The sequence below is a fragment of the Micropterus salmoides genome, unplaced genomic scaffold (genome assembly GCF_014851395.1).
Source record: "Micropterus salmoides isolate LMB-PRFRI ecotype aquatic unplaced genomic scaffold, ASM1485139v1 Ms_hic_scaffold_11, whole genome shotgun sequence".
Taxonomy (NCBI): Eukaryota; Metazoa; Chordata; class Actinopteri; order Centrarchiformes; family Centrarchidae; genus Micropterus; species Micropterus salmoides.
In genome coordinates, this window is record NW_024040152.1 from 12,668,417 (window position 1) to 12,694,776 (window position 26,360).

Sequence of the window (26,360 nt, forward strand, 5' to 3'; positions counted from 1 at the left end):
AGCCCCTTTTAAAACTCATTTTGCATATCCATTTATAATTAAGTTATTCATAATTCAAATGCTGGGAAATAAATTTGGATTATTAAACGGCATCCACCACAGCAGGCATCCCTTCTCTAGTTGACGAGCTCTCTGACTTCTAGTACTGTATAACGCTGAAGTACCTGCCGTCTATCCAGGTCTATTGACCTGCATTATAAAGCCACTCAAATACTGTCAAAGATTGCTAAAACAAGTTGAGTTAAAATCCTAATGTGGAAGGGTTTTCAACAAAATAGGGGATGTTTTTTACACAAGACCCCAGAAGAGCAATATTATTTACTTAGGCAAACCATTTAGTAGTGTATAAACATTTTTTTAGGAGGAGGGGTTGCTTTGGAAACATGTTGCAGCAATGGGCGTAGCATTTGCCACCAACATGCAAAAAGAAACCCAACAATACTTCTGATTCTAAATTTATCAGCATGATCTAAATAAATTGTCAATGTCTGATTCAATTTATGATATTTATGATTTAATTCAATGTTCAACGTAATTTAACGTTTTAGATTGGGGCATGAGTTAAATCTGAGGCGACATCAATCAACATTATGTCATAGTCAGCCAATAGTAGACAGTGGGTGTGACACCCATTTGATATGCTCTACTCTTTTCTTTACCTGTAAATGAATTATTTTGATATATATTAACAAAAAGAAAAATACTTGATGAATTTAGTTTGAATATAAACTTATTATTGTTGGGTAAACTAATATTATTAATAAACAATGTAAGGAACACTATAAGCAACAAATAATGCTATTAATAATGTTATATAAAGTTTATTCGATGTACATTTATAGCTTTAGCAGCCACTATTGCAAAGCCTTGTTAAACATGTTATTTCAACCAAAGTCTTAAATAAAGATTAAATAAAATATTTTAAAAAAGAGTCACCTTTCTTGAACTACACACTAGACACACTAGAATCTGTTCTTTGAAATAGGTTCACATAAAGTAGACCCAAATTATGTGCTTTAAATGGTTTATTTGTCACATTGTCCAGTACAAAAGATGGAACACAAAAAGCAATTGTTGTTAAGCTGCTTGACTGGACTTGTTGTTTGGATCACTTAATAGCTGGCCATGGTGCTCTCCAGCCAGTCACTGAAGATGCAGACCTAAAAATGGAAATAGACCTGAGTTAGAACTGTGAATCAGCATAGCATTGCAGCTCAGTCCAACAGAACAAACTGGACACAGCGTGTTGATTAAATAATGTTTTTTAAAAGTTACCTTTGTGTAGACACCAGGGTTGTTCTTCTGAGCACATCCATAGCCCCAGGACACAACACCCTGCAGCTCTCCGTTGCAAACGACGGGGCCACCAGAGTCACCCTGAGAACACAGAGTGTGAAATTACTTGAATGACTGACCATACCAGGGATTTCATGCAGTTATTGCTGGATTCTTGCCTGAACATTGAATTACATACCTGGCAAGAGTCCTTGCCTCCCTCCAGGTATCCAGCACAGAACATGGAATCAGTGATCATGCCAGGGTAGGAATTGTTACAATCGGCAGAAGACAGGATCGGGATGTTCAGGCACTGCAGCTTGTTCTTGTCAGCAGCTGGAGATCAATAGAGTAAAAAAGAGATTTAACTGGAACTATACTGCAGTGAAAACATTCTGAGAGCGCAATGCAAAAGTTAAAACTCACTGGAGCTCATGGTGTTGCCCCAGCCAGAGACTTTGCACATGGTGCCAGCGGGGGCACAGGCGGTTGGAAGAGCCACAGGCTGCACAGACTTGGTGAGGGTGGCGGGCTTGCTCAGCTTGATCAGCATGATGTCATTGTCGATGGTGTAGGAGTTGTACTTGGGGTGGCGGATAATACGAGACGAACTGATGAACTGCTCATTTCCCTCGGTGACCTTGATGTTGTGCTCTCCAAGACGCACCTCAATGCGACTTGAGAGGAATGAGAGGATTAGTGGCAGCTGAGTTTCATGATGTCTTTTTAAGCAGATACATTCCTGCATGCAAACCTTTTGTCTTATTATCAAGGAGTGACATACGATTGGTAGCAGTGAGCAGCAGACACGACCCAGTCCTGGCTGACCAGGGAGCCCCCACAGAAGTGGTAGCCAACGTTCAGAGACACCTGATGGGGCTGGGAGTTGGCCTCGCACTCATGCCCTCCGACGATCTTGTCGTCCTCCGTCGCAACTACAACACACACGTTAGCAACAAGTTAGTAGTTTGCTTAACCCCTTAATGCCTGAATTTTTTTTACAATCAAAAAGTAAAAAAAATTATTTGTGTTTTCATTTGCTTTCAAGCTGATGTTGAATTAAGTGAAGATTGTTAATTTGTCTATAGAACACTACAACACCAGTAAAACATTTCAACTAAGCAGACATCTCTGAATATAGAATGTCCTTTTGTGTGTTTTTACTTAAACCCCAAAGTGTGCGTTATTCATTTGAGTGCTGAGGATGGTTAGAGATCAATCAGCCATTCTCAAATTCAAAACCCTCACTTTAGGTAAATGCCAGTGGTGGACAAAATACACAAATCCTGTAGGCCTACTTGAGTAAAAGTACAGATACTCTCGCTAAATATTTCTCCACTACAAGTAGAAGTCTTCAGTTTAAAGTTCTACTTGAGTCAAAGTGGCCTACAAAGCACATTTTTTAAAGTATTTTTAAAAAAGTAATTTTTTTAAAAGTACTTTTAGCATGGTTATGTTTGTCAGGAGTTTTTTTTTTTTTACAGTATAGGCAAACTTTCCTATTTATTAAACAATGGCATTAATTTTACATATGTTTCCCTTTCAATAATAATTCAAGTTACTCAGTTTTATATGTATATGTGTGTGTGTGTGTGTGTGTGTGTGTGTGTGTGTGTGTGTGTGTGGTGGACGAGATATTCAGATCCTTGACTTAAATAATAGTACTAATAGCTCACTGTAAAAATACTCTATTACAAGTAAAAGTCCTGCATTGAAAATCATAAATGTATGTAAATATAATCAGGAAAATGTACTTAAAGTATTAAAAGTAAAAGTACTCAATGCAGAAAGAAAAATGTCCTGTGACGGTTATACTATTATTATTATTATTATTATTATTATTATTCATTAAATTAATGTAAAAGCAGCATTTTGTTAATCTTAAGCTAATTTTTAACTACTTTGTATCACAGTGCAACTAAAGATTATTTTCACTACGGATTAATCTGCTGATTATTTTCTCCATTAATCGATTTTCAAAATTCTGAAAATAGTGTGAATTGCTGCCACAATTATCCCAAAGTGACACCTTCACAATGCTTGCATTGTCTAACTAACAAAGCTCAAAGTTTTCACAAATAAATTAAAATAATTAAAAGAAAAAGCAACAAATCTTCACTTTTGTTAAGGTTTAACATAAAGTGACTAGTAAAGCTGTCAGATAAATGTAGTGAAGTAACAAGTAAAATGTCTCCGTCTAAGATGTAGCGGAGTAGAAGTAGAAAGTGTCATGAAAAGAAAATACTCTTGTTCAGTGCAAGCACCTCAAATTTGTACTTTAGTACTGTACTTGAGTAAAAGTACTTAATCATAACCACTGGGAGATGCTATGGTTATTCTGGACAATGTTCTGGCATAAAGGCCAACAGACTGTTAGCAGAAAGGAAGGCGATCTGCAAGAAAAGAACTTGACACTCACAAGCAGCTCCGATGAGCAGAACGAAGACCAGAGACCTCATGGTTGCTGTGTGATCCTGTTGATGGAAGGACCTCACCTGGAGCCCTGGTTTATATCTACAGTCAGGAGCGCTGCCCTGCTGTCCGGCCTTCCCCATTGGTCAGTGAGGACCCAATTGCAGGCATTGGGGTTAGGTGATTCATTTCCAAAGTTACATGAAAAAACACTTTTTTTTGTAAAAGTAAGGATGGCTTTCCTGTCAGCAAATTCTTGATAATCATACAGGAAAGTGTAAATACAGATCATATTGGCTCCTGTATTATGTATTTATTTTATTATTACACTAAAAGTAAAACTAATTCTTCTATTATCCATAATATTTAAACAATGTGTATTTGTTATGGTCTCTAACTCAAATAAATCATTTGTGTCAAATTAAAATTTTCCTAACTAAATTAGATCAATTAATTATCAGGAGTGGCTTTTATCATGACTGCTATGATGACAGAGAGGTTGAACATTTCCTTATTCTTTTAAGAAATCTCCTGGTTAGACCTGAGAATTAGTACATTGTAATTCAGAGGTAACTTTTGTTGTTTTTAAATCAACTTCATCCGTCTATCAGCTGTAGATACTGTGTAGATTCAAAATAAATGACAAGCTCTAACATGTGATTTATTGCAATTTAGCAGTATATGTAGCACCACTTTACTCGATATAACATATAATGTACATCAGGGGTTAAACAGTCTATAACAGTCTCACAATGACTACCACTTTTTTACTTTTACTTAAAGATTTGAATGCAGTATTGCTACTTTTATTTTAGTAAAGATTTGAATCCACCTTTTATTGAAATAGGTTTGGCATGTGTTTTTTCTCGTCAAGTTACTCAGGTACACAAGTCACATTTATATTTAGACGTGTGTAAATACAGTATCTTACAGCTGTGAGTTTCTCAGCAACTGTTACCTAAAAACCAAATTCAGATAAGAGGAGTGAGGCTGCCTTCAAGAAATAAATGATAACATCAGTGGTGGATGAAGTACTTACATCCGTTACAGGTAAAAGTCCTGCCTTCAAAATGTTTTATTTGTATTAGTATCACCAGATGTATATACTTAAAGTATCAAAAGAAAAATCAGAAGGTTCATTTTGGAATATTAAATTATGGAGCCCACAGGCCCTAAAAGATCATACTTCTCTAATGTTTTGCACACAAATTTCATTGTAGGACAAGTCACAATTGTATCGCTTGATAATAAATGGTGACCTCATGTAAATCCCAGAAGAGGTATTTGGGTATGCATAGCCTTATGTATAATAATGCATCATAGTCATCTAGTTAATTTTGCGTGTAAAATGAAAGTAACTAGTATCTACACCTGTCAAATACTTTTCCTTCAAATCTCTCATTAAGACTTATTGGCTTTTTCTCAACTGATGGTATTTGTTGTAATTGTTTAAATAAATCATGTCAATTCTGGATCTTATTTGCTTTCATTATATTTTATTTTGAAGCACTTTGTAACTTTTTTATTAATTTTTAAAGGTGCTGTATAATTAGAGTTTAAATTATTACAAATAAAAAAGTATATATATATAGTAAATATATATAGTAATATAATAAAGTAGGTAAGAAAGTTAATGGCACAGTCTAGTGCCATCAGCACAAAACAACATGAGTTAATATTGGAAAGAAGAGACAAAAAGCAACAAAAACAAAATGTGTGAACAGTTTTTAAAAAAAGACGATTATAGAAACACCTGTTCTGGGGAGATCACTAATGATTGTCTCACATTTATAAGGTTAAATATATTGCACCATTGCTCTACTGGTCTCAATATCAACTCATGACCAATGGATAAACAGTACTGGCCTGTAACCTACTAAACCCTTTTAATTGATTGTCTAAATGAGCTATTTATGTTACAGTTGCATTAATCAGACAATAATTTTTTGATAGAAACAATAATTGTGCAGAAGAACCAACCATTAATTTCAAACACTTTATTTGTTTTACTTCAAAAACAAAGTTGTTAATTGGACAGTCAGTAGTGTCAGATTTGATGTGGAGGTTGGATGGCGGAGTTAATAGCTGGCCATTGTGCTGTGCAGCCACTCAGTCTGCACACAGACCTGAAAATGGAAAGATAATAGTCAGTTTGTTGCAGTGAAACTACATTAAGGAGGGTAATAGTTATATTTTTGATGCAGTGAAACATTGCCTTGGAGTAGACACCAGGGTGGTTCTTCTCAGCACATCCGTAGCCCCAAGACACAACCCCCTGCAGCTCACCGTTACACACAACGGGACCACCAGAGTCACCCTTAGAAAGAGAAAGAGAACTATTACACTCACATTGATTCTGTGGATTCTTTGAAAAGGCAGTTGCCTGTTTAGGCGTTGAGTAACCTGTATGCACCAGGTCTGCATCTTATTGCATCTTGTCTGACTCTTGTCTGTGAAAAGTGCTATACAAATAAAGTTTACTTACTTCCATAGCAATATTATACTTAATTATGGCATGTCATGGCAGGGGAGTGAAAAACTGAAGTCCATTTTGAAAAAAAGTCAGAAATACACAGAGATACACACCTGGCAGGAGTCCTTGCCTCCCTCCAGGTATCCGGCACAGAACATGCTGTTGTCGATCATACTGGGGTAGGAACTGTTACAGTCCTTATCAGACAGGATGGGGACGTCCACACACTGCAGCCTGTTGCTGTCATCAGCTGCAGCAAGAAGACCAAATGGAAGCGTGCAGTAGGGATGGATTGTTGGGGATTGCAGGCAAATTATTTTCACATGTTCATTTACACACACAGTTTGTATGTAATAAATGTTTTCTACTCACTGGAGCTCATGGTGTTGCCCCAGCCAGAGACTTTGCACATGGTGCCAGCGGGGGCACAGCTGGTGGGCAGAGCCACAGGCTGCACATACTTGTTGAGGGTGGCGGGCTTGCTCAGTTTGAGCAGCATGATGTCATTCTCAAGGGTGTTGCGGTTGAAGGAGGGGTGTTGGATGATATGGGAAGCACTAATGAACTGCTCGCTACCTTCGGTGACTCCGATGTGGTGCTCTCCCATACGCACTTGAATATGACTGAAAGTGATAAAAGATGGTAGAATATGGATGCATGTTTATTTCCCCATCAGATGAATAAATGAAAAATATCTTGAGTGTGCTTACGACATGTAGCAGTGAGCAGCAGACACAACCCAGTTCTCACTGACCAGGGAGCCACCGCAGAAGTGGAACCCAGAATTCAAAGACACCTGGTGGGGCTGGGAGTGGGACTGGCACTCGTACCCACCGACGATCTTGTCGTCCTCCGTGGCATCTGAAAACAGATGGAAGACACGCATAAATAGTTATTAGTTTGCAACTGTGTAGTAAATATAGACATGTGTACAATGCATGAAAGGCAACCTGCTCAACAAGTACTGTATTACAAGCAGCTCCAATGAGAAGAACAAAGACCAGCGACCTCATGGCTGCAGTGTGTGATCCTGCCAGTTCACCTGAGTCACTGTTTTGTGTCTATTCCAAGCTGCCTGATTGGTTCAAAAACTGCCAGTCAAAAGACAAAACACAAACCTTGATAGTGAAGCCATGTGATCCAATAACATTCAACCCAATATAGCTGACACATCTGGATTATTCACACAGGCCTTTACTCAAGGCTGAGTTACTGAACTAGAAGAGTCAGCCACGGTGCATGACACTTTACTTATAATGAGTCATAGAATTGGTGTATATCTTATAATGAAACTAAACAATTCAGAGACCTTTATTTTCATGTTCATCTCTTGCTGTTTGACAATCTATTTAATTGCTATTTTTCATTTTTGATGTCATTTAAGTACATCTATAAAAGTGAGGAAAACTATTAAAAGTCCTGTTAACTAAGAAAATACTATATATTGTGGATTCTATCTCCTTCTAAACACTGAATCTTGTGATTCAGTGTGACTCATTTGAGGAATCAGCACCTGTTCTTAGTCATTTTAATAATAATTAATAAATGTCATTTAGCTAACACTTTTATCCAGAGCAACTGACAATTGCTGACAATTGTCTTATCCACTACACCATCGCCACTTATATCCATGAGATGCATGCGTATTTGTCATACTAAATTGCAGGAGCTCCAATATAACAACTAAAAACTTGAATGTACTGCAGGCTGACTCAAACTTCACCAACAGCAGATTTGCATTTTAACCCAGATATCAGGGTTATGTCATAGTTTTTGATTACTTATAATTCTTTCTCTTAGTTCTTTCAAATTACCTTCCATTGTTGCAATTTTATAAAATTATCATCAGATTACTTTTAAAGGAAAAAAGAAGTTAAACAGTCACTTGACAATGACACTCAAACCCAACAATCATGTACAATCCCATTTAAAGTGTATTCACTGAGAAGTGTACTTACGGGTGATTACATACAGTAATAGTGTCATTTTGTTTCTGGGTGTTTGTCTATTGTCACTTCACTGAATTGATGTTTTGAAGTGTTCTATCTAAAGACACGTGGGATGGTTTTCCTGTGAAAGCCACATTGAACAACTGTGGTTGTGAACCAGGCCATCTGCAGAGCTGCAACCATGTCTTCACAGCACAACACACATCTTCTTCAAGGTTTAACAATTACCGAACAGAACCTGTGCTAAAATTAAATGCAATCCCATAAATAAAGTGTACAAAAATGTCACATGGAATGTTCAGTTTAGAAAAAATAAACAGCAGAAATACAAGAGAAATTGTAGTTTTTGTTCCTTAGATAAGTGGGGTTTTTTTAAAGGACATACACGCATCATGCACTCAGATCAATCTATCCATGTCTTATGAATGATGTTTTTTCATATACAAATTTGTTACATTGAATTTCATGCATAAAGATTTACAAATAATACAATTTCACCCATGCAGCATGTCGGTGCACCCAACCCCACGGCCAACAAAATATTTGCTTCTCCAATACCCAGAATGATTTTTGCAAGACCCTCATTGATCAAAAACAGCCTTGGGGGTATGTTCAGCTGGGAACCATTCCATATAAACCACAGCTCCAAGAAAATTCTCACAATGACAGAATCACACAGCAACCATTAGATCTATGGTCTTCGTTCTGCTCATTGGTGCTGCTTGTAAGCATGTCTTTCTGTTTGTATTCATTAGTGTGTTCTCAGTTGCCAAGGAGGATGACAAGTTCTACGGGTGTATGTGCGAGGCCTATGTCCAGCCCCTTCAGGTGTCTCTGAACTCTGTCTACAACTTCTATGGTGGCTCCATGGTCAACAACAACTTGGATGTGTCTGCTGCACACTGCTACAAGTTTTATGTCACTCCTTAATATTATAAAGACAACATTTGCATGCAGGAATTAATCTGCTTTAAACAGGCATCATGAAACTGAGCTGTCACTAATCTTCTTTCCTCTCCAGCCATGTTGAGGCTTGGTAAGCACAACATCATGGTCACTGAGGGAACTTGGTAGTCCATCGGCTTCTCCTGTGTCATCTGCCACCCCCAGTAAAGCTCCTACAACATTGACAATGGCATCATGCTGATCAAGCCCACCACCCTCAACCAGTTTATGCAGCATGTGACTCTGCCCACCAGCTGTGTCACGGTTGAGAGTACAAGCAGCAGGGGAAGGACCCAAATGAAGATGAAACAGGCAGACTGGTGCAGATCAATGATTCATTTTACATAAATGAGCTTGCAGGCAGGTACAGATAGGCAAGTTCCAGTACTGGCGACTGGCAGGCAAATTCAGGTCAAGGACCAGTGTCAGAGTGTGGTTCAGGTTGCTCAAAAGCCAAAGTACAAAGCACATGGCAACTAGTATGTACTGGCAATGAAGAAAGGAAGTGAGCTGCTGGTGTGTATATGTGTGTGGGTGTGTATATACATATATATATATATATATATATATATGTATGTATATCAGCAGCAACCTGTGTATATAAACTGCCTTTATAAAATGGCAGTGAAGTGCAGTGCGCCTGCATACGGAACATGGTTCAAGGCTTTTTTCAAATTTTTTACATAAGTTAAATAAAAGTTCATCCTTTAAGAGATACAGTATGTGACTTAAATGCTTAAAGTGCTACAGCTGGTGTTCAAATTGGTTTAAAAGCCTCATGTGAACAGACTGAATGCAGAATGTCCTTTATGATATATGTTGGGGGCACCTGGAGCTGAATGTTCCACAATTCCACAATTTCTTTTACTGAATTTTGGATGTATTAATTTTTTTTGTTAAATGATGAATTCTCATACTGAAATAACTTATGACTTAGTTTATAATTATTTTAGTCTGAATTACTTCATCAGCTCTGCAAACAGCCCGTTATCTTGACAGTCATGTCAAGTCAATTTATTTAAAGAGCAAACAACAACCCCTGCAGAGAAAGAAAATAAACAAATGCAACAGACAAAATAAAAGCACTGTAGTTAATAACTGTGAGAGAATATGATGTAGCAGAACATGCTTTCACTGATAACAGTCTGAACAAGACAAGATGACACAAGCAGTCCAGGAAACCCAAAAAGGAAACAAACATGCTATTTCTTTTCAAATGTGACAAGTAGCCTATGATTATATTGTAGTAGAATGTCGTAGAAATTTAATTTGGTAGCATGTCTAGCGGCACAATAATTGATTGTATGTCATAAACTGAGTCAAAGTAAGTGAGAACATCCCACTGAATGTGACAAATAATGCTGCCTCAGTGTGCTGTGTTCAGTGACAATTACTGTTGTGGTTTATTTTACCTTTTACCGCCATTTTTGATTTAACTCATTCTTCCCTTTGGAACTTTGACAATATTGTTCTCATGACATGATACATTATCATGCCATTAAAGTCGCTGAACTGCATTGTATGGAACTAAATATATACATTTTGAAGTAGATGCTCTGGAGAGCTTTCCCTGCAGTTTTTATTTGCGTAGGCCAGAGCCAGTGAGTCAGTCTGTGGGAGAAGCTCCACCTGGCACAGCATCTGGAGCCAAATCAACTTCAGGATGCAGATTACAACCTGTATACTCAAAGAAGGCCAGAGCAACAACGGATCAAACAAAATTAATTCACACGGTTTCAGAATAAAGCCCCATAATGGCCACATTTGTATGGTAACATTTTCCCATCAACACATTTTGAGGGTTTTAATTAGTCAGCAGCAGATGATGCCAACTAGCTGTCATAGGCTAAAGCATTCAATAAAAACCCGGCATGGGTCTAGGAAAGTCTTTCCATCTCCATCTACCATCAACCCATCATGAGGAGAGTAACATTTTTGTATAGATACCATTCATCTTTGTTTTCAGTTGCCACAGAGGATAACAAAATTGTTGGAGGGCGAGAGTGCACGCCCCATTCTCAGCTCAGTCAGGTGTCTCTGAACTCTGGCTACCATTTCTGTGGTGGCCCCCTGGTTAATGAGTACTGGGTGGTGTCCGCTGCTCACTGCTACAAATCGTGGGTGCTGTGCTCCACAGACATCATCTCCAAAATAACAAAAAGCACTTGTCTCTTAAAAGTAATCTCTCATGTTCTCTGTTCTCTCTGTGTCAATCACAACTTGTACCTGTCTTTCAGCAAAATAGACATTGTCCTTGGTGATCACAATCATTGGTTCATGGATGGCAATGAGCAGATCCTTCTTGCTGCTCTCGTGATCCCTCATCCCAAGTACGAGTCCTGGCTGGTAAACAATGACATCATGCTGATCAAGCTTAGCAAACCTGCAACCATCGGCCTGTGGCTCTGCCAACTGGTTGTGCCCCTGCTGGCACCATGTGTATAGTCTCTGGATGGGGTGTGACCATGAGCTCCTCAGAGTATCCAAAGTATACAGGGCTTCTGTTCTTCACTCTACATGTGTCCATCCGTAATTTGTCCTTGTGTCTCTGGTTCTGCATCTCCACAGCTGCTGATAGTAGCAGGCTGCAGTGCCTCGATATCCCTATCCTGTCTGATGAGGACTGTGACAACTCCTTGCATGATCACTGAGGCCATATTCTGTGCTGGATACCTGAAGGGAGGCAAGGACTCCTGCCAGGTGTGTGTCTCTGCTGTTGCACAAAGGGCAACAATGTATTTTTGACTTGTTTAGTATCTTCAGCACTTTGTTGAGACTTTTGTATATGTTTAGCTTTGTTTGCCCCACTCTCAGGGTGACTCTGGTGGTCCAGTTGTGTGTAACGGTGAGCTGCAGGGTGCTGTGTCCTGGGGCTTTGGGTGTGCACAGAAGAACCACCCCGTTTTCTATGCCAAGGTAAAAAAAAAAAAAAAAGGTTTCTCACAGCATTATAATCTATTTCTCTTTCATGACACAAAAAGGTTCTCAATGCCTGACATAAAGTTTTCAATATGGCGTTTCCATTTCCCTCTCTTTTGCATCAGACCTGCATTTTCACAGACTGGCTTCAGAGCACCATGGCCACTTACTAAGTATGTACGACCAGGCTGGGGCAGTTAGGCCTGGTCCCCACCTTCACCAACTTAATAAAACTTTGTCAAAAAATACTCTATTAAATCTCCACAATAGTCAAAAAACTTGCAGACAAGAACTTCTCTGGAGACGGTCAAGAGTCGGTGCAAAAGAGTTTATTCCAAAACAGGACACATAAACCTGTACAACATCCCAGCAGGCTGGAAGATGAAGTCCATCCTATGGTCTGCAGACAGTCTTATATATATCTCTTCTGGGCTGGTTTGCCCCCTCCTTTCCTCATGATGAACTTCTTTTCCTCTGTTATTGTGTTGTTTTTACCAATTAACACTGTTCCCCAGCTGTCATTTATAACTGTATTGTAGACTTTCTACATCTTTATACTACTGGATAAGAAGTTCATCATTTACATTTCAACTTCAGTCTCACCGTGTTTTTTAAAGGTTACGCATGCTTAATTTGACACATAATTGTATTTTTTAAACAATTAATATAAGAATAAGATAAGTAAAGTTGCATTTTCCATTAATGCTTGGGTTCTTACAGCATTCTTGATGTTACGCTGGCTGCTTTCTGCTTTCTGCCGGTTTTTTGGTCATCCTCTGTCGTGTTTTTGCAAAGCATGAATTCCTTGAGCAAGTTCACTCAAAGTTCACACAAGTCATAAGAAAATTCACTCAAAGCTCATACTGGCTATAATAACCAGAGGTTGGAAGTTGACAATCAAACCCTCTTAATCAGTAATTAAGCATGTAGTCTTAATGTTAGCAGATTAACACCTTAGCAGTTCCTCATGTAATCACAACAACAGTAGATAACAGTAGACCAAAGCATGCACTGTCACAGTGTCTGCAGATCTTGCACACCTGCAGCCTCTCCTACGGTCATAATCTACAGTAGATGACAGTTGGACAAGGTAAACCACCTGCAGCCACTTCCTGCAGTCATTCCTCCCACTCAAGGATCTAACCACAGTGAGCTTGTTTCTGTGTTCATGACTACAGTTCACTACTTATAAGTAAAACCCAAAGCATATCTAGGTAAAAAGAAAATGATTAAGAATGATTAATACTAATAAAATGGTTTAAAAATTATGATACAAGAATGATTACTTACTGATTAATGAAAATAAAACTGATTAAAATGATTAATAATGATTATTAATATTGATTTAGGATAATCACTGATGACTGTTTCTTGCCTGATTTCCAACTTTTTGTCTGCAATGCTCCCCCTCTCTGTGTCTTAGGCATGCCCTCTGCTGATCACGCTATTTTAACCAAAACCCTGACTTTGTGGAATAAGCTGGTGTCTCTTATGCTGTGTGCTATAGACAGGATATTCTTACTGTATTGATGTCTGTTTTGTAACACAATTTTCACTAATTCTGCTTCTACATTTTCCTCTGCTGGGGTTTTTGATGATGCCTTGCTGTGCTACTGTTACTGCCGCAGCTAGACACAGAGAGGACCACACACTCTCAGAGCTATAGAGTTTCAGCGATGTGATCTTAACTTTACCCTATAAAATAACTCTTTAACTGGTGACAAGAGCTTTAGAGTTTTGACACTGTGATCCTAACTTCTACCCTCTAAAATAATACCTTAAACGATGAACGCTGTACGTAATGGAATGATGGCAATACAATTAATAACAACAATTCAGGCTGTAATGTTCTAAACTAATTTGTGACCCATCACAATCTGCTACAGCTGTTTCTGCAAACTCCTGTGTCAATGAAACTGCTTATTGTAATAGAGAATGCAATAAAACAAGTGTAACACCTAGATTATGTTTTTATTTTCTATCCCTCTATCTGTCTCTTTCTTTGTCCTTCTGGTCTGCCTTGCAAGCCTACATAGTGAACGAAATTAGGTAAAATTAAAAAGACATTAGATTACTTAAAACCTTTGTTATGTTTTACATTTTATAATTAAAAATCATATAATACAACATTGAAGTCAATACCAGACAACAAATACCAGATTAAACAGAACAATACCATGACGAAATAGTTTTAAAGTAATGAAAAAGTCTGTAGAAATTAGGAAACACTGAAATAAAAATAACTCACCTATATAAATACCTTTGTAATAATTAAATAAGGATCCAACCAAACAGTGTAACAAATATATATACAGACACCAAAGTGTTCTCTATCACTTCTTTTTAAGAATGAGAATAAAGTCTTGATATTTTTGCTGTGGTTCTTGGTTTTTATCATCTCTGGTGGTGGTTCCTGTGTGTTTAGCGGAACTGTCCTCCCCATCCCCATGACCAAGTCGGACACAATTGACGACGCACCACCAATGTCAAACCCAACCCAGAAAACTTCACATTGACTCAACTGACCTCACGTTATGTTTTTACATTGAGGTAACAGCCCTACAATCTGGATAGAGGACGGTTTGAAGAGAGTAAACGCTTAACTCGGAAACATTTCCCTTTGTGTAGTTTTGTTGTCTTTTTGTGTGTCGCGGTTATTTGCAGGCGAATCTAACCAGACAAGATGCGTCTCACGTTGCAAATGTTGATCTCCCACGGCCGGGTGGCCCGGAAGATGGGCATGGGTCCACAGTCTCGAATCAACATGCTGCGGAACATATTGACAGGACTGGTCCGACACGAGAGGATAGAAACCACGCTGGCCCGAGCAGATGAAGTCCGCTTCTACGCCGAAAAGGTAACGACGACCTGGTGGTGCTGCTAGCTAGCTAGCAACAAAACGTTAGCTGGTAATTAAGCTAACTTAACGTTATACAGTATTAGACGAGTCCTGGGGTGAAGCCAGTTATTCCACACTGGAATATTTATCTGCACAGAAGGTCCTTTCTCAGTCTTAAATTTACAGTATCATTAAGTTAATTAACAGGATAAACATTTTTTAGTGGAAAGCCCATATTATAAATACACAGTGTTTTGTACTGTACAGACTTGCCCCACGCACATGTTCCTTACTGTGAGTAAATTTTGTTTCAATCTCTTAAAATACTGAATACTGAGAATTTTTGTAACCCCTGGCAAAAAAAGTCAGAATATGAAAAATTATTTATATTTAATAAGAATTAAAAGAACAGAAAGACCCAACAGGACTGCAGCACTCTGCATGAACTTGTAAACCAGTACAATAAATACACACATGTACATTTTAATGGTTGATTAAAATATAAATTACACACACAGGTAAGACATAAGGCAGTAAAAAAAAAAGAAAAAGATAAGAATAGACCTAAATATATATTTAAAAAATTATGTGGTCGAGATGGGGCAGTGGATGAGACAAATGCCTTTGTCTCACCACTAGTTGCTCTGCCCTCTGACATATATTACAATTGTAAGTCACTTTAGATGAAAGCGTCAGCTAAATTACTACTAATACTAATACAACTACTAATAATAATTATATTATTATAATTATTATCTGTACCACCTATCACAGATGTCACAGCCAATGTGAAAATTCAAAATGCACATTAAAGTTTAATAATACCAGCATTTATTCACTTCCTTTTTTACTGTGTGCATTACTACCACCACACTACTAGAATGCTATGTTACACACCCAAGGGTCAAACACTGTCGCTAGCTCGTATTTTGTGCTGTTATGACTTGACATTAAGAATTTCATACATTTAACACTCACCTGGTCTAAGAAAGGAAGGGATGCAAATCTCGGCAGTTATTGAATCAGTATTTTCAGACACGTGAGTGTCAAACACTGTTACAAGCTCATATTTAGGGCCATTTTGACATTAAGCGTTTCATACATCGAACTCATATATGCTGAGAAAACAGGTGGATGCAAATCTCGGCAGGTACAGAATCAGTATTGCCGAATAATACATCCACCTCCTAAGTTTGTTTTCAGATGCTTAAGGATCAAACACAGTTACCAGCTCATACTTTGGGCTGCTTTGACTTGACATTGAGAATTTCATATATATGATTGTCTTCCTGGCTGAAAATATTGGCAGGTAGAAATCCAGTTTTGCTGAATAATGCATCCACCCCTTAAGTTTGTTTTCAGACACGTAAAGGTCAAATACTGTTACCAGCGCATATTTTAGGCCGTGACTAAAAATTTGACTTAACATTAAGAATTTCATACATGAAACACAATAATGCTCAGTACAGGACACTTAACTGTGACAGGAATCTGATGGTGTTACTGGTACTGACAAAGTTAATTTCCTTCATTGAATCTGTTATCCTGCATCTAGACTAAGAATTTAACATGATGTGCACACACATTAAGTCCAGAAGTCCGCTCTAGATGTTTTATATGAGCATTACAAAACCATGGGAATTAAAATACTGCTTTAACCGCCTTCACTCTTCTGGAAAGACTGGATTTATTTCCCATTCAGCCACAAGAGCATTAGTTATTTCAGGCACTCAAGTTGAACTTTAAGGCATGGCTTTCAGTCTGCTCTCCCGTTAATTCCGAAGGTGTTGGGGTCGAGGTCAGGATTCTGTGCTGGCCAGTCTTGTTTTCCATATCAAACTGAGAAAACTATTACTTTATGAACCTTTTTTGCATGAGGTCATTGTTAGGTGGAAACAGAAAAAGGACCGATTGCTACAATGTTTGAAGCACAGTATTGAGTAAAATATCAAAGCATGCTGTAGCGTAGCAGGATTTCCTTTAGTTTTGAACTAAGAGCCTAATCACAAAAACAGCCCCGGACCAAATGTACCAAAAAAATGGGTGGACAGGGGTGTCTAGATACTTTTGGCCATATAGTGCATATACTACCTTTCATCACAATATAGTTGGATCACTATTCGATACTATAAATGTTTTGCATATGCAAACTGCTAGTGGTTGTAATGAAAGGAAAGCTGACACTTTAGGATCCCCGTACTTAGTGTAACAATCACTGCATCACATGCCAACTTTAATTTGCTTTGTCGCTAAAATTTACAGCCCACAATGTCTAACTTCATGTATTTGCACTCACCAAATCATTTTAATGTAAAGACAGTCTAACAGCATATTCTGATTTAAATTTCTCTTTCTTCCACACACAGGGCTCTGACTGTATGTTTTCTTATTTCTTTTAACCCAGCTAGTTGACTACGCCAAAAAGGGAGACACTGATGAGAAGGCAATGAAAATGGCTAGCTTTTGGCTCACGGTACGTGTCTGCAGTGCTTCTCAACTGTGTGAAGTTTCACGCTGTGTCCCTCTGAATGTAAAACAGTCAAAGTCATTGTTTAGTTTGTGTCTGCTTCTTCTTCTCCAGGAAAAGGATCTGATCCCAAAGCTCTTCAAGGTCCTTGCGCCACGGTTTGAGACTCAGTCAAAGGACTACACACGGATAGCACGCCTCCCAAACAGACAGAACCTGGACAGAGCTAAGATGGCTGTCCTGGAGTACAAAGGCAACCCCTTCCCACCTCTCTATCCTGTGAAAAAAGAGAATGAACTCACTCTCATCAACCAGCTGCTCAAAGGCTACAGAGAAGAGAGGGCACAACAGTTAGCTGCAAAAAATTAATTAACACTATCTTAGTGTTGGATCAGTGATTGTGGTCACTGAAGGATGATGTTTGGGTGCTGAAATGCTTCTGAAGAGTCACTTGCAGATTCTGCAGATTGTGACTTATAGACTGATACAATTCATCACCAGAAGAACAGTTCCAGCTCCAGAGTCAACTGAGGGCAAGGAAATAGCTGTAAAAGGACAATCCAGAATGATTTTGTGTTAATAAATGTAATTTCTAAACAGAAGTAACAGCTATTAGCTTTATTTCTTTGAACACTTTGTTAGCAGGTTTGCCCTGTTGACCAAGGGAGACAGCAGCACACAAAATTAAAATAAAACATGCTTTTGTGGTACATATTAAAGGAGTACTTTATTGAGTATTTCACTTTCATAAAGTTGGGGAGCTTATGAGGCAGATAAATATAAAACAAAGACTGTAGAATGGCGCAGTTTAACTAGATCCTACATTTCTCATAATGCAGCTGCATAGCATCTCTCATTAGTGTGTAACATGTTCTTTATATGCCTACTTCATTCAAACTCCACACCTCCAGTTTGGGGTGCAGTGATTCTGTCTGTAATCTTTGATCACAAGTGATGACATCACTGACATCTGTTTTTTTTCAATTCTAATCTTTGGAAAGCTCCCTGCGGTCACAGAAGACAACTGTTTACCACTACTCCTCGTGACGAGTAACAAGTGCATTTGAAAAATTGGTGGAGTACCCCAATTAAATAGTGATTTCTTTGGATTGATAGCAAATAACTGGACAGATAAGAATGTGAATCTGTTTCTTACACAATTGAAAAGCCTCCCCTCACCTTTTTCAGAAAGAATTTTACGAGTGTGGCATTTCAACTCTTGTGTTTTCAGGCCACATTTTTTGGTTCAGTTTGTACAGGATAAAAAAAAACTAACGCCTTACTACAATACTACTTCACAGCAGACATTTTGGCTTGTAGGAGGAGAAGCACAGGTGTAATTGATACCATTCGGGACGCCTCCAGTCCAAATACATAAATGGAATTGAACCATCATTAAAGTTATTAATTATACCTGTGCTGTTCATGCTATGGCAGGTTATCTGAAGGCCTTGAAGTCTTAAAAAGCATTCAATTCAGTTCTCTCAAAAGAAAGGCCATAGAAAGTATTACAAAGAATATTTCTTCTTGCCTGCTGTAGACATTAACTTTTTTTGTATGTGCTTGCAGGCAGTCATGAGACGTTACACATCTAAAAACTTAAAGTGATTGCTGCGACAGTGGATTGTGCTCGCAGGAGGCTGTTAATCCTGTGAGCACAATCAGTCTGCCATCAGACCTGCAGCAAACAGTGTTACTGCTACTACAAGCCACAGTAGCTCAACGACTCTTAGTGAGTGATCATTTTAGCAAAAATGTTAATGAATTATTTTTTAGTTTATCAATCTATCCATCAATTTCTAACTCTTATTTAAGTTTAGGTCATGTTAACTTATTAATTAGATTATTATACTAGTAGGAACTATTGTTAGATACAGCTGGGAAGTGTTGACAAAAATGTGATATAAATGTCAATACATTTGTGTTCTTAATAATTGTAGGCCTAATTGTCCTGACTGGTTTTCTGACATTCCCAAAAGGTAATAAATTGTGTTCTACTTGGGACTGAAAAAAAGGCATTAGAAAGTTTCACATTTAAGTTGGTGTACACTGAAGAGACTTTATGACAAGTCAATGTTGCTATATATTTTTTTTTGTCATCCTGGTAGACTAACACAACATATGAAATTGTAATATTTTATGATTCGAAAGCACGAGCCATGTCTCAGCAAAGTTGAACTGGAACAGATTAGCAAAGACCGTTTTTACATGTTATGTTAGACTATTGTATTGGGTTGAATTCAAATGTATAGGCAGATGTACACAGTTGAAAAGGAGTTAGATTTTTATTTTCTTCATCAGAAATTAACTCCTGAACTCAACACTACAAAATGCTGCCAAAAAATGTAATTTAGACCCTTTCTGGAGATCGGACTGGCACATGGACATAATTAGGCTAGCCTACATCAGATTGTGACCAGCCTGGAGTGTGTCCCTGTGGTGTTTTACTTTAATAGACTCTTGTAATGAGAACAGTTTCTAAATATGATTTACAGATATTAGATTGACTCCTTTGGACCCATGCCCTTGTCCTAACTAGAACACAGACACAGTAGCCAAATAAAACACACGCTCAGACAAGGCCTCTAATAAAACCTTTTTTTTTTATTTTGGCAAAAAGTGTATATGTACAGCGTATTTAGAATTGACACCATTAAAATGCATTAGATCAGTGCTCTGGTGATGTGCTCTTAACCAGATCTCTCTGAGTCGCCTAAAAGCTGTGCTGTTTTCTGTCATGCATACATAATCTCTTTTCTTTAAGTTCTGTCCCTTAAGAGTGTGTCTCAGTCCTGTAATTGTATGTCAGTATACACAAGGTTGAAGCTTTGATACAGTGTCAGTAAGCTTGTCTGTTAGTCGAGTTACCCAGCGTCTATTCAGTCAAGTCATGGCAACCGTAACAATAGGCAACAGCAGACAAAATGGCAGACATGCCTAATATAAACCAGACATGTAATCAGAAATCGTTCTGTTTCACAGACTAAGTTACACCTCTGATAAACTCTCACAAGTTATACACCACAGTGCTAACATCTTAAAGTACTCCATTACTGCAGGATTGCCATAGATAAATCTATTAGCTGAGTACCACCATTTTTAGAAATCAATGAAGGCTCAAGATTGTTTTCAGTTTCTGAACTGCAGTGAGCTGGTGGAGAACTCACATGACTTATCATTATGACTTTTCAGTAATTCAATGTTAAATTACGCTAATAAGCATGATACGTTCCCTAAAGTGTCCGATCAGTTGACGACATTTTCAGACTGTATTTACAGGTGTATGCATCTGGAATAGATGACATCTCGATGTGGTGTGAATACAGGTTTCAAAGCAGTCTTATAAGGTGACATCATCACAAATAAACAGACTAAGACCAGGAACATTAAAGTGCTCCATGCAGGACAGACAAAATGTACAGTTGTGTTGCCGTTTTCACAGTTCAGCTACAACGCTCTTTTTTTTTTTTTTGTCATCGATCAATGTCAAAGCTTAGGGATACAAAACCACTAATATTTGTTCAGCTTTTCGCACACTTTAAACATTAAAGTGAGATAAAGCTAACGAATACTCATGTTTCAGGTACTAGACAGGGGTGAGGATAAAGTTACTTGTTTTTGGGAAAAGGCAGCCTCCTGCACTTAAATCATGGATGTGTTGGAGCTGGAAGCCAAAAAGAAAGAAAAGAGAGTTTGACAAAAGGTATTGTTCTAGTTATTCCAGTAACTTTAAAATCACCCCTGTCCTTGTGCTGTATTGCATCAGTACATTCACCAACGTCTACATACACAGAAATGACATTTTTGAGCAGGTATATTCTGCACTCTTCAATTAAAACCAATATAGTGTGATATTGGTTTGACATTGTGTTTCAGACAGCGCAAGAGGGTTTTGATTGGAATAACAAATAACAGAATTTATCCAGTCAAAAATATACTAAAGCCTATTGTATGTATTTACAAAAGTATAGATTTCAATACACACAATAAGCGAATATTGTATGGTCACATGAAGTACATTTATCAACTTTTTGGACGGGAAATACAATACAAACATGCGTGTTTTACGAGTACCTAGAAGTGCCCACAGTAAACGTGACATTTTACATTTACACATCAGCATATCAATCCAGAATAACCAGCTGCAATGAAGGCATATAAGAATATAAATTAACCCAACAAACTCCATATAGAGTAAATATCTATACTTTATCAAAATGTGTCAAACATAAAAAAAAGTTTTTGTTTTTTTTAAATGAATTGGATAAATGTAATGGCATGAGATTATTTTGATGGTCACAGCACCAACTGGAATTTACTAATGTGGAGAAAGAAAAAGCATGAAAACTTTTTTTTTTTAAATAAAACTATATAGATTTGTAGCTCTCTCCAGTTTTAGCTATTTACAAACTCTTCCAGGCACACCATCAATGCCTCATGAATTTTTGAATAAAAGTATTTCAAGAATTGTGTTCATTTCCGCATCGTGCACAGCTATCATTCTATTGCTCTGGCTACATCCACTTTGTCATCTTTCTCCCTGTGTGCCTTTTACTGGTCAGAATCAAATATTTATTGCTTCTTTATTCTTTAACAAGCTCAGCACTCCTATCTTACAGCCATTTCCCCCTCAACTCCTCCATTCGGGTTATTTCCATTCACAGGTGAAAAGGGACCGTTTAGGGATTCACTTTTCTAGTGATTTCTCCACTTCGTCCATCCAAACTTCTTACGCCCGTCCCTTTGGTCTTTAAACAGTAACACCTTGATTCCACTCTTTACTTTGTACTGTCATTCTCTCCCTCTGTGCTGCCCTCTGCTCCGTCTTTCTCTCCGTCTTATGCTTTTGTTCCGAACCCCCCTCCTCCTCCGCCCTGCATGCTGAAATACTCGGTGAAGGAAGGGAGCCGGGGCGGCTGCGGGGGCGAGCGTGCGGCCGGACGTGGTGGTATCGGGGGCGGAGGTGGGGGCAATATCGACGTCAAGTCAGCAGCAGTGGTGATAATCTTCTGCTCGCTGTTCCTTGGCACTTCGGGTCCTTTACGGGCCACCGTCTCCTCCACCGTCTTCACCGGATCCTGGAAGGAAGAAGATGATGGATTTACACTTATGACCTGCTCCGGCTGTGGGTTCCAGAAATGTGCTGCCCTGGTCAGAAAGTGACCATGCAGACACTGCGCCAGTACCACCATACTATTAATCACATTTTGACAGCCTCCTCCACAGCTCATTGATGCTCTGGTGGTTGTACAGGACAGGGTAAATTACACATGCACTGGGTTTCATGACCTCCAGTTCAGTTACTTTACTCTCCACAAGCTACAGTTTATCAAACCTGACCCTGATGTACACGAGTGTTTAATGTATGGCTGAGCTTTTATGTGGACATGGCAAATATGGTTCAAATCATTTTCAAGATATTATGGACACTTTTTTTAGATACACATACGTATCACAATATGTTAAATGTATGCAAAATCCAGCGCTGAAAGTAATGATTATTTTTATTATTGATTAATATGTCTGGTCTGATAAACATAAGAAGAACAGTGTAAAATGTCCGTCAAAATTTCCTAGAGCCCAATGTTACGTCATCAAATATCTTGTTTAGTCTGATCAACAGTCCAAAAAAACAAATATATGAACTTAGTGTACTATATGACATGGAAAAGAAGAACATTCTCACATTGTAAAGTACTGGGTACTGGGTTTCACTGTTATGCATTACAGTGAATTAGGCCAGACTTTTCACATATGTAAACCCAACATGTTAGGAACTAGTTTTAGTCAACAAACATTTGCTAAAAATATAACACAAGATCACTTAATTGTGGTTTGATTCTGCTGAAATTTGGTAAACAGTCATTTAAATATTGTCCAGCCTTACCTTTGTGTTGTCTATGTAAACATGTTAACAAAGTATCAGAAATACCTTCCTGATGACTTGGATTGTTCAGCACAATTCATCTCTCACTTGTCTTTATTGTCATTTGATTCTTTGTTTTCAGTTACATATACATTACTTAGCATTTCATGTGCTGCAACCTATGAATGGCTCATCACGCATTTCACCAAATGTACTGAAACCCATGGTTACAGAATTTAGCCCCTTAATCCAAAGAATCAATATATGCTTTCAAAACAAAACACAGTATTTAATAGTTTAAAAAAAATCTTGCCTATCTTGGGATGACTAACGGCCAATTTGTTTTATCTGTAAGTGGTTTTCTAGACAATTTTCAATCTGGCTTCCAACCACATTATAGCACAGAGACTGCTTCAATAACCTCAAAATTCACCCTTTAGGCCAAATACTGTAAACAATAAGATTGCCTGCCATATTGTATACAGCTACGGAGACAACACTCAGATTGACTTTGCACTTTGACCAAATCACCCCGGTCCAAGACACTCACTGTGTCAATGCAAGTAATCATGTGCAACTACATTTTCTTCACTTAAAAAAGAGTGAGTGCATTCTATCTGGCAACAATGAAGAGAGACTCTTATTGCCCACCTTTATACTACAGAATAAAGACTAATGGCGGAGTTGGAAATCGTGGTGTTTTATTGGTGGTGTCTTCAATCAGAAGTCTGCAGCAAATGCAGCAATTCTGGTGTTATATTTCTAACCTAAGAACCAGGGGAACTAACTTTACACTGGCTTCCAGGAAGATAGACAATTAATTCCTAAGTGCTAGTACTAGATTGTAAAACACATAATGGCTTACATCAGAACATCACAAACAACTTCATCTTAAGACACTTTTAAAACTTGTAAACTTGTCTTTCCTTGTCATGACTTTGTGTCACTTGTCATACATTTTGTTAACTTTAACTGTGTATTTGGGTTGCCTCTTTGTGTTGTATTATTCGTGCTACTGCCTGCAAATTGTATGAGTGTAGTTGAAGATTCAGAGCTCATCTTCTGTCACTCATTTCTGCATTGTATGAAAAAGCAACTTCCATAGATATGCAAGTTCCCCAAGCTAGACAATTCATCACTGCAAACACAATGCCTTAATTTGGTCTTGTCAGACTTTTTATTTAATCATTATTTCCTTGTGCCCAAGTGTTTTCATATCAGTGCGTGTGCTATGTTAGGCTGTGCTTACTGTCATTCACCTGAAGCCCACAGGAAGAGATGGTGGTTTCCGCCAAGAAATAATCCTTAAAAACACAGTGTTACAAACTGTGTTGTTACGCTGATGCCTTCTCATTTGAGGCATCTTTGTTAGATGAGACAGCAGATCATTACATGGTCTATAATTCTCATTCTGATGCTTATATTTACCTTTTACCTGTTTCTGCACCTCATTTACTTCTCTTGTTCATGAATGTGGCAGTGTGCATTGAAAAACATGTAAAGTTAGACTCACTGATTGGATGGAGAAGAGTTCAGTGAAGTTGGGTTGAGAGTCTCCCAGGAAGGAGCTATTTCCGTAGGCATGATGGGGGAAGCTCTCCGCTCCCTCGCCTGCTTTCGGACTAGACAGCAGGATCCCAATCTGGGACGTCCGAACATGATATGGGAAGTTCTTATTGGCTGCTGAAGGTCGTGTGATAACCTAAGGACAAAAGGATGAAAAGATATGTATGGTGATTACATGCATACTCTGTACAAACAGTATATATAGTAGCTAACACATAGCCAGATCATGTAAGGGCCAAGTGAGAAATGAGAATTGCAATGCATGAAGTGAGCATGAATATAAAAGGAAATTTGCAGGAGCAGTATGGCCCATTAGTAAAGAACAATGTGTCGAAGGTGAGGAAGAGGTAGATAATGATGTGTGGAGGAGACAATCAGCATGAGGCAGTTATAACTCAAGGATAGTGAATAATGTATGACAGACAGTGGAAATAATGACTCTTGAATAATGTGAACTACGTAGACGTGCAAGTGTCTGCATGAGCGTGTGTGTGTGTGTGTGGTACGAACGAGGAAGACGATGTGAGCGTAGAGGTGGATGCCGAGCTGAATGCCGTTGACGATCTTCTCCCGGGCCCAACGTGGAATCCCAAAGTTGGCGATCAGAGCCATCACTGGCACTGCAAAAAACCTGAGGAAGACAAGTGAGTAGATTTAGGATAATGGTGTGGAGAAAACACATTAAAAGAAAAGATGAGAACAGAGTTTGATGATGAGAGAAAGAGAGAGTAGAAATAGATGTAAAGCACTGAGAAAGATAAAGATGGGGGAGAGGAGAGGCGTAGATAATGAGGCGAGAGATAGTGACAGCAATGACAAAGAATTGTGGAGATAATGTTAGTCTTTGTAATCTACCCTTCATTTCAAGCTTGTGCTATTATATACAGTGAGTGAAGGCCAGAGAAGCTGAGCAGAGTATGTTGAAGGTTTTTTTCAGGATTGTGTAAATGAAAAATATTACTTTCCAGTACAAAGCTTTAAACTATCTACACACATATATGGGCGCATAAATTATTCTAATAGAAGAGACCTTATCAACTTAGCAAAAACAGATATTTTCCTCTAGCCATCATTCGTTCAAGCTCTACAGTGCTAGTAGAGCACAGAGGTTGGGCACACAATGTTGTAGAAGGGTGGTGTAAAATAAACAACTTTTCATTCTCGGACCGCTGCAGCATCAGCTATCTCATGCACATTTTTACAGAGCGGCATAAATTATTCAAATTGAAGAGACCTCAAACAGACAAATGTGCATTTTCGTACTCCTGCAATCTCTCACTCAGGTGCTATTATCCGCAGCGAGAGCAGAGTGGGGGAAGCTGTGCAGGTCTCACCATAGTGTGTACGTGGTGAAGAAAGGGACGTAGAAGGGCTGTTTCTCAGGGTAGTGTTTTAGAGAGACCAGCACGGCGTAGCAGAACCACACGTAGGCCAGCAGCTGCAAGCCCATCAGTCCGTAGCCTGCAGGGCTGTCGTAAGCGTATAGCACTTCACCTGGGTCAAAGAACTGGCACGGGAACATAAGAAGTTACACCAAAATGAAGACACACACTCTTAGCAAGCTAAACTTTTATACAAAGCAGATTAGAAGCATCTATTGGCTTGACTACACTTTGTAGCCTGTGCCCTAATTACTAAGATGGATTGCT

At 38.4% G+C, this 26,360-nt stretch overlaps 4 protein-coding genes and 1 pseudogene across 8 annotated transcripts in view; 2 read left to right on the forward strand and 3 right to left on the reverse strand.

The window, feature by feature from the left end:
* Positions 1–1,007: 1,007 nt before the first annotated feature.
* On the reverse strand, positions 1,008–3,823 carry LOC119897336 (trypsin-2). Its single transcript, XM_038710961.1, has 6 exons — positions 3,695–3,823; positions 2,060–2,210; positions 1,702–1,952; positions 1,475–1,611; positions 1,276–1,377; positions 1,008–1,160 (listed from the first exon to the last, which is right to left on the reverse strand). The coding sequence occupies exons 1-6, from the start codon at positions 3,732–3,734 to the stop codon at positions 1,113–1,115; spliced, it is 729 nt and encodes a 242-aa protein (XP_038566889.1). The 5' UTR covers positions 3,735–3,823; the 3' UTR covers positions 1,008–1,112.
* Positions 3,824–5,669: 1,846 nt separating this feature from the next.
* Positions 5,670–7,238, reverse strand: LOC119897340 (trypsin-1-like). 4 transcript variants are annotated; one of them, XM_038710967.1, is made up of 6 exons: positions 7,134–7,238; positions 6,871–7,021; positions 6,533–6,783; positions 6,274–6,410; positions 5,903–6,004; positions 5,670–5,813 (listed from the first exon to the last, which is right to left on the reverse strand). In XM_038710967.1, exons 1-6 carry the CDS (start codon positions 7,171–7,173, stop codon positions 5,766–5,768), a joined length of 729 nt encoding a protein of 242 aa, XP_038566895.1. In that variant the 5' UTR covers positions 7,174–7,238; the 3' UTR covers positions 5,670–5,765. The 4 variants fall into 4 exon arrangements, with proteins under 4 accessions (XP_038566895.1, XP_038566897.1, XP_038566896.1 ...); XM_038710969.1 differs by having other exon boundaries at positions 6,915–7,021; positions 7,111–7,201; XM_038710968.1 differs by having other exon boundaries at positions 7,111–7,201.
* Positions 7,239–8,747: 1,509 nt separating this feature from the next.
* On the forward strand, positions 8,748–12,146 carry LOC119897341 (annotated as a pseudogene).
* Positions 12,147–14,431: 2,285 nt separating this feature from the next.
* Positions 14,432–18,692, forward strand: mrpl17 (mitochondrial ribosomal protein L17). 2 transcript variants are annotated; one of them, XM_038710972.1, is made up of 4 exons: positions 14,432–14,523; positions 14,638–14,830; positions 17,217–17,285; positions 17,394–18,692. In XM_038710972.1, exons 2-4 carry the CDS (start codon positions 14,657–14,659, stop codon positions 17,646–17,648), a joined length of 498 nt encoding a protein of 165 aa, XP_038566900.1. In that variant the 5' UTR covers positions 14,432–14,523; positions 14,638–14,656; the 3' UTR covers positions 17,649–18,692. The 2 variants fall into 2 exon arrangements, with proteins under 2 accessions (XP_038566900.1, XP_038566899.1); XM_038710971.1 differs by having other exon boundaries at positions 14,448–14,830.
* Positions 18,693–19,863: 1,171 nt separating this feature from the next.
* The window catches only part of tmem145 (transmembrane protein 145), a 41,170-nt gene continuing 34,673 nt past the window's right edge, over positions 19,864–26,360 (reverse strand). Inside the window, exons 12-15 of the mRNA XM_038710966.1 lie at positions 26,046–26,218; positions 25,222–25,342; positions 24,659–24,847; positions 19,864–22,357 (exon numbers count right to left, since the gene is read on the reverse strand). Of these exons, the coding sequence (XP_038566894.1) occupies positions 22,118–22,357; positions 24,659–24,847; positions 25,222–25,342; positions 26,046–26,218 (723 nt within the window). The 3' untranslated portion in view covers positions 19,864–22,117. The remainder of the gene's footprint in view (positions 22,358–24,658; positions 24,848–25,221; positions 25,343–26,045; positions 26,219–26,360) is intronic.

Excerpts from the sequence above, each read along its gene's own strand:
- LOC119897336 (XM_038710961.1), bottom strand. The coding sequence starts at position 3,734 with ATGAGGTCTCTGGTCTTCGTTCTGCTCATCGGAGCTGCTT. Across the intron at positions 2,211-3,694 it reads TCTGCTCATCGGAGCTGCTT|TTGCGACGGAGGACGACAAG; the intron begins GTGAGTGTCAAG and ends TGTGTGTTGTAG. Across the intron at positions 1,161-1,275 it reads ACCCTGGTGTCTACACAAAG|GTCTGCATCTTCAGTGACTG; the intron begins GTAACTTTTAAA and ends TTCCATTTTTAG.
- LOC119897340 (XM_038710967.1), bottom strand. The coding sequence starts at position 7,173 with ATGAGGTCGCTGGTCTTTGTTCTTCTCATTGGAGCTGCTT. Across the intron at positions 7,022-7,133 it reads TCTTCTCATTGGAGCTGCTT|ATGCCACGGAGGACGACAAG; the intron begins GTAATACAGTAC and ends ATCTGTTTTCAG. Across the intron at positions 6,005-6,273 it reads GAGGCAAGGACTCCTGCCAG|GGTGACTCTGGTGGTCCCGT; the intron begins GTGTGTATCTCT and ends TCTCTTTCTAAG.
- mrpl17 (XM_038710972.1), top strand. The coding sequence starts at position 14,657 with ATGCGTCTCACGTTGCAAATGTTGATCTCCCACGGCCGGGTGGCCCGG. Across the intron at positions 14,831-17,216 it reads TCCGCTTCTACGCCGAAAAG|CTAGTTGACTACGCCAAAAA; the intron begins GTAACGACGACC and ends CTTTTAACCCAG. Across the intron at positions 17,286-17,393 it reads TGGCTAGCTTTTGGCTCACG|GAAAAGGATCTGATCCCAAA; the intron begins GTACGTGTCTGC and ends CTTCTTCTCCAG.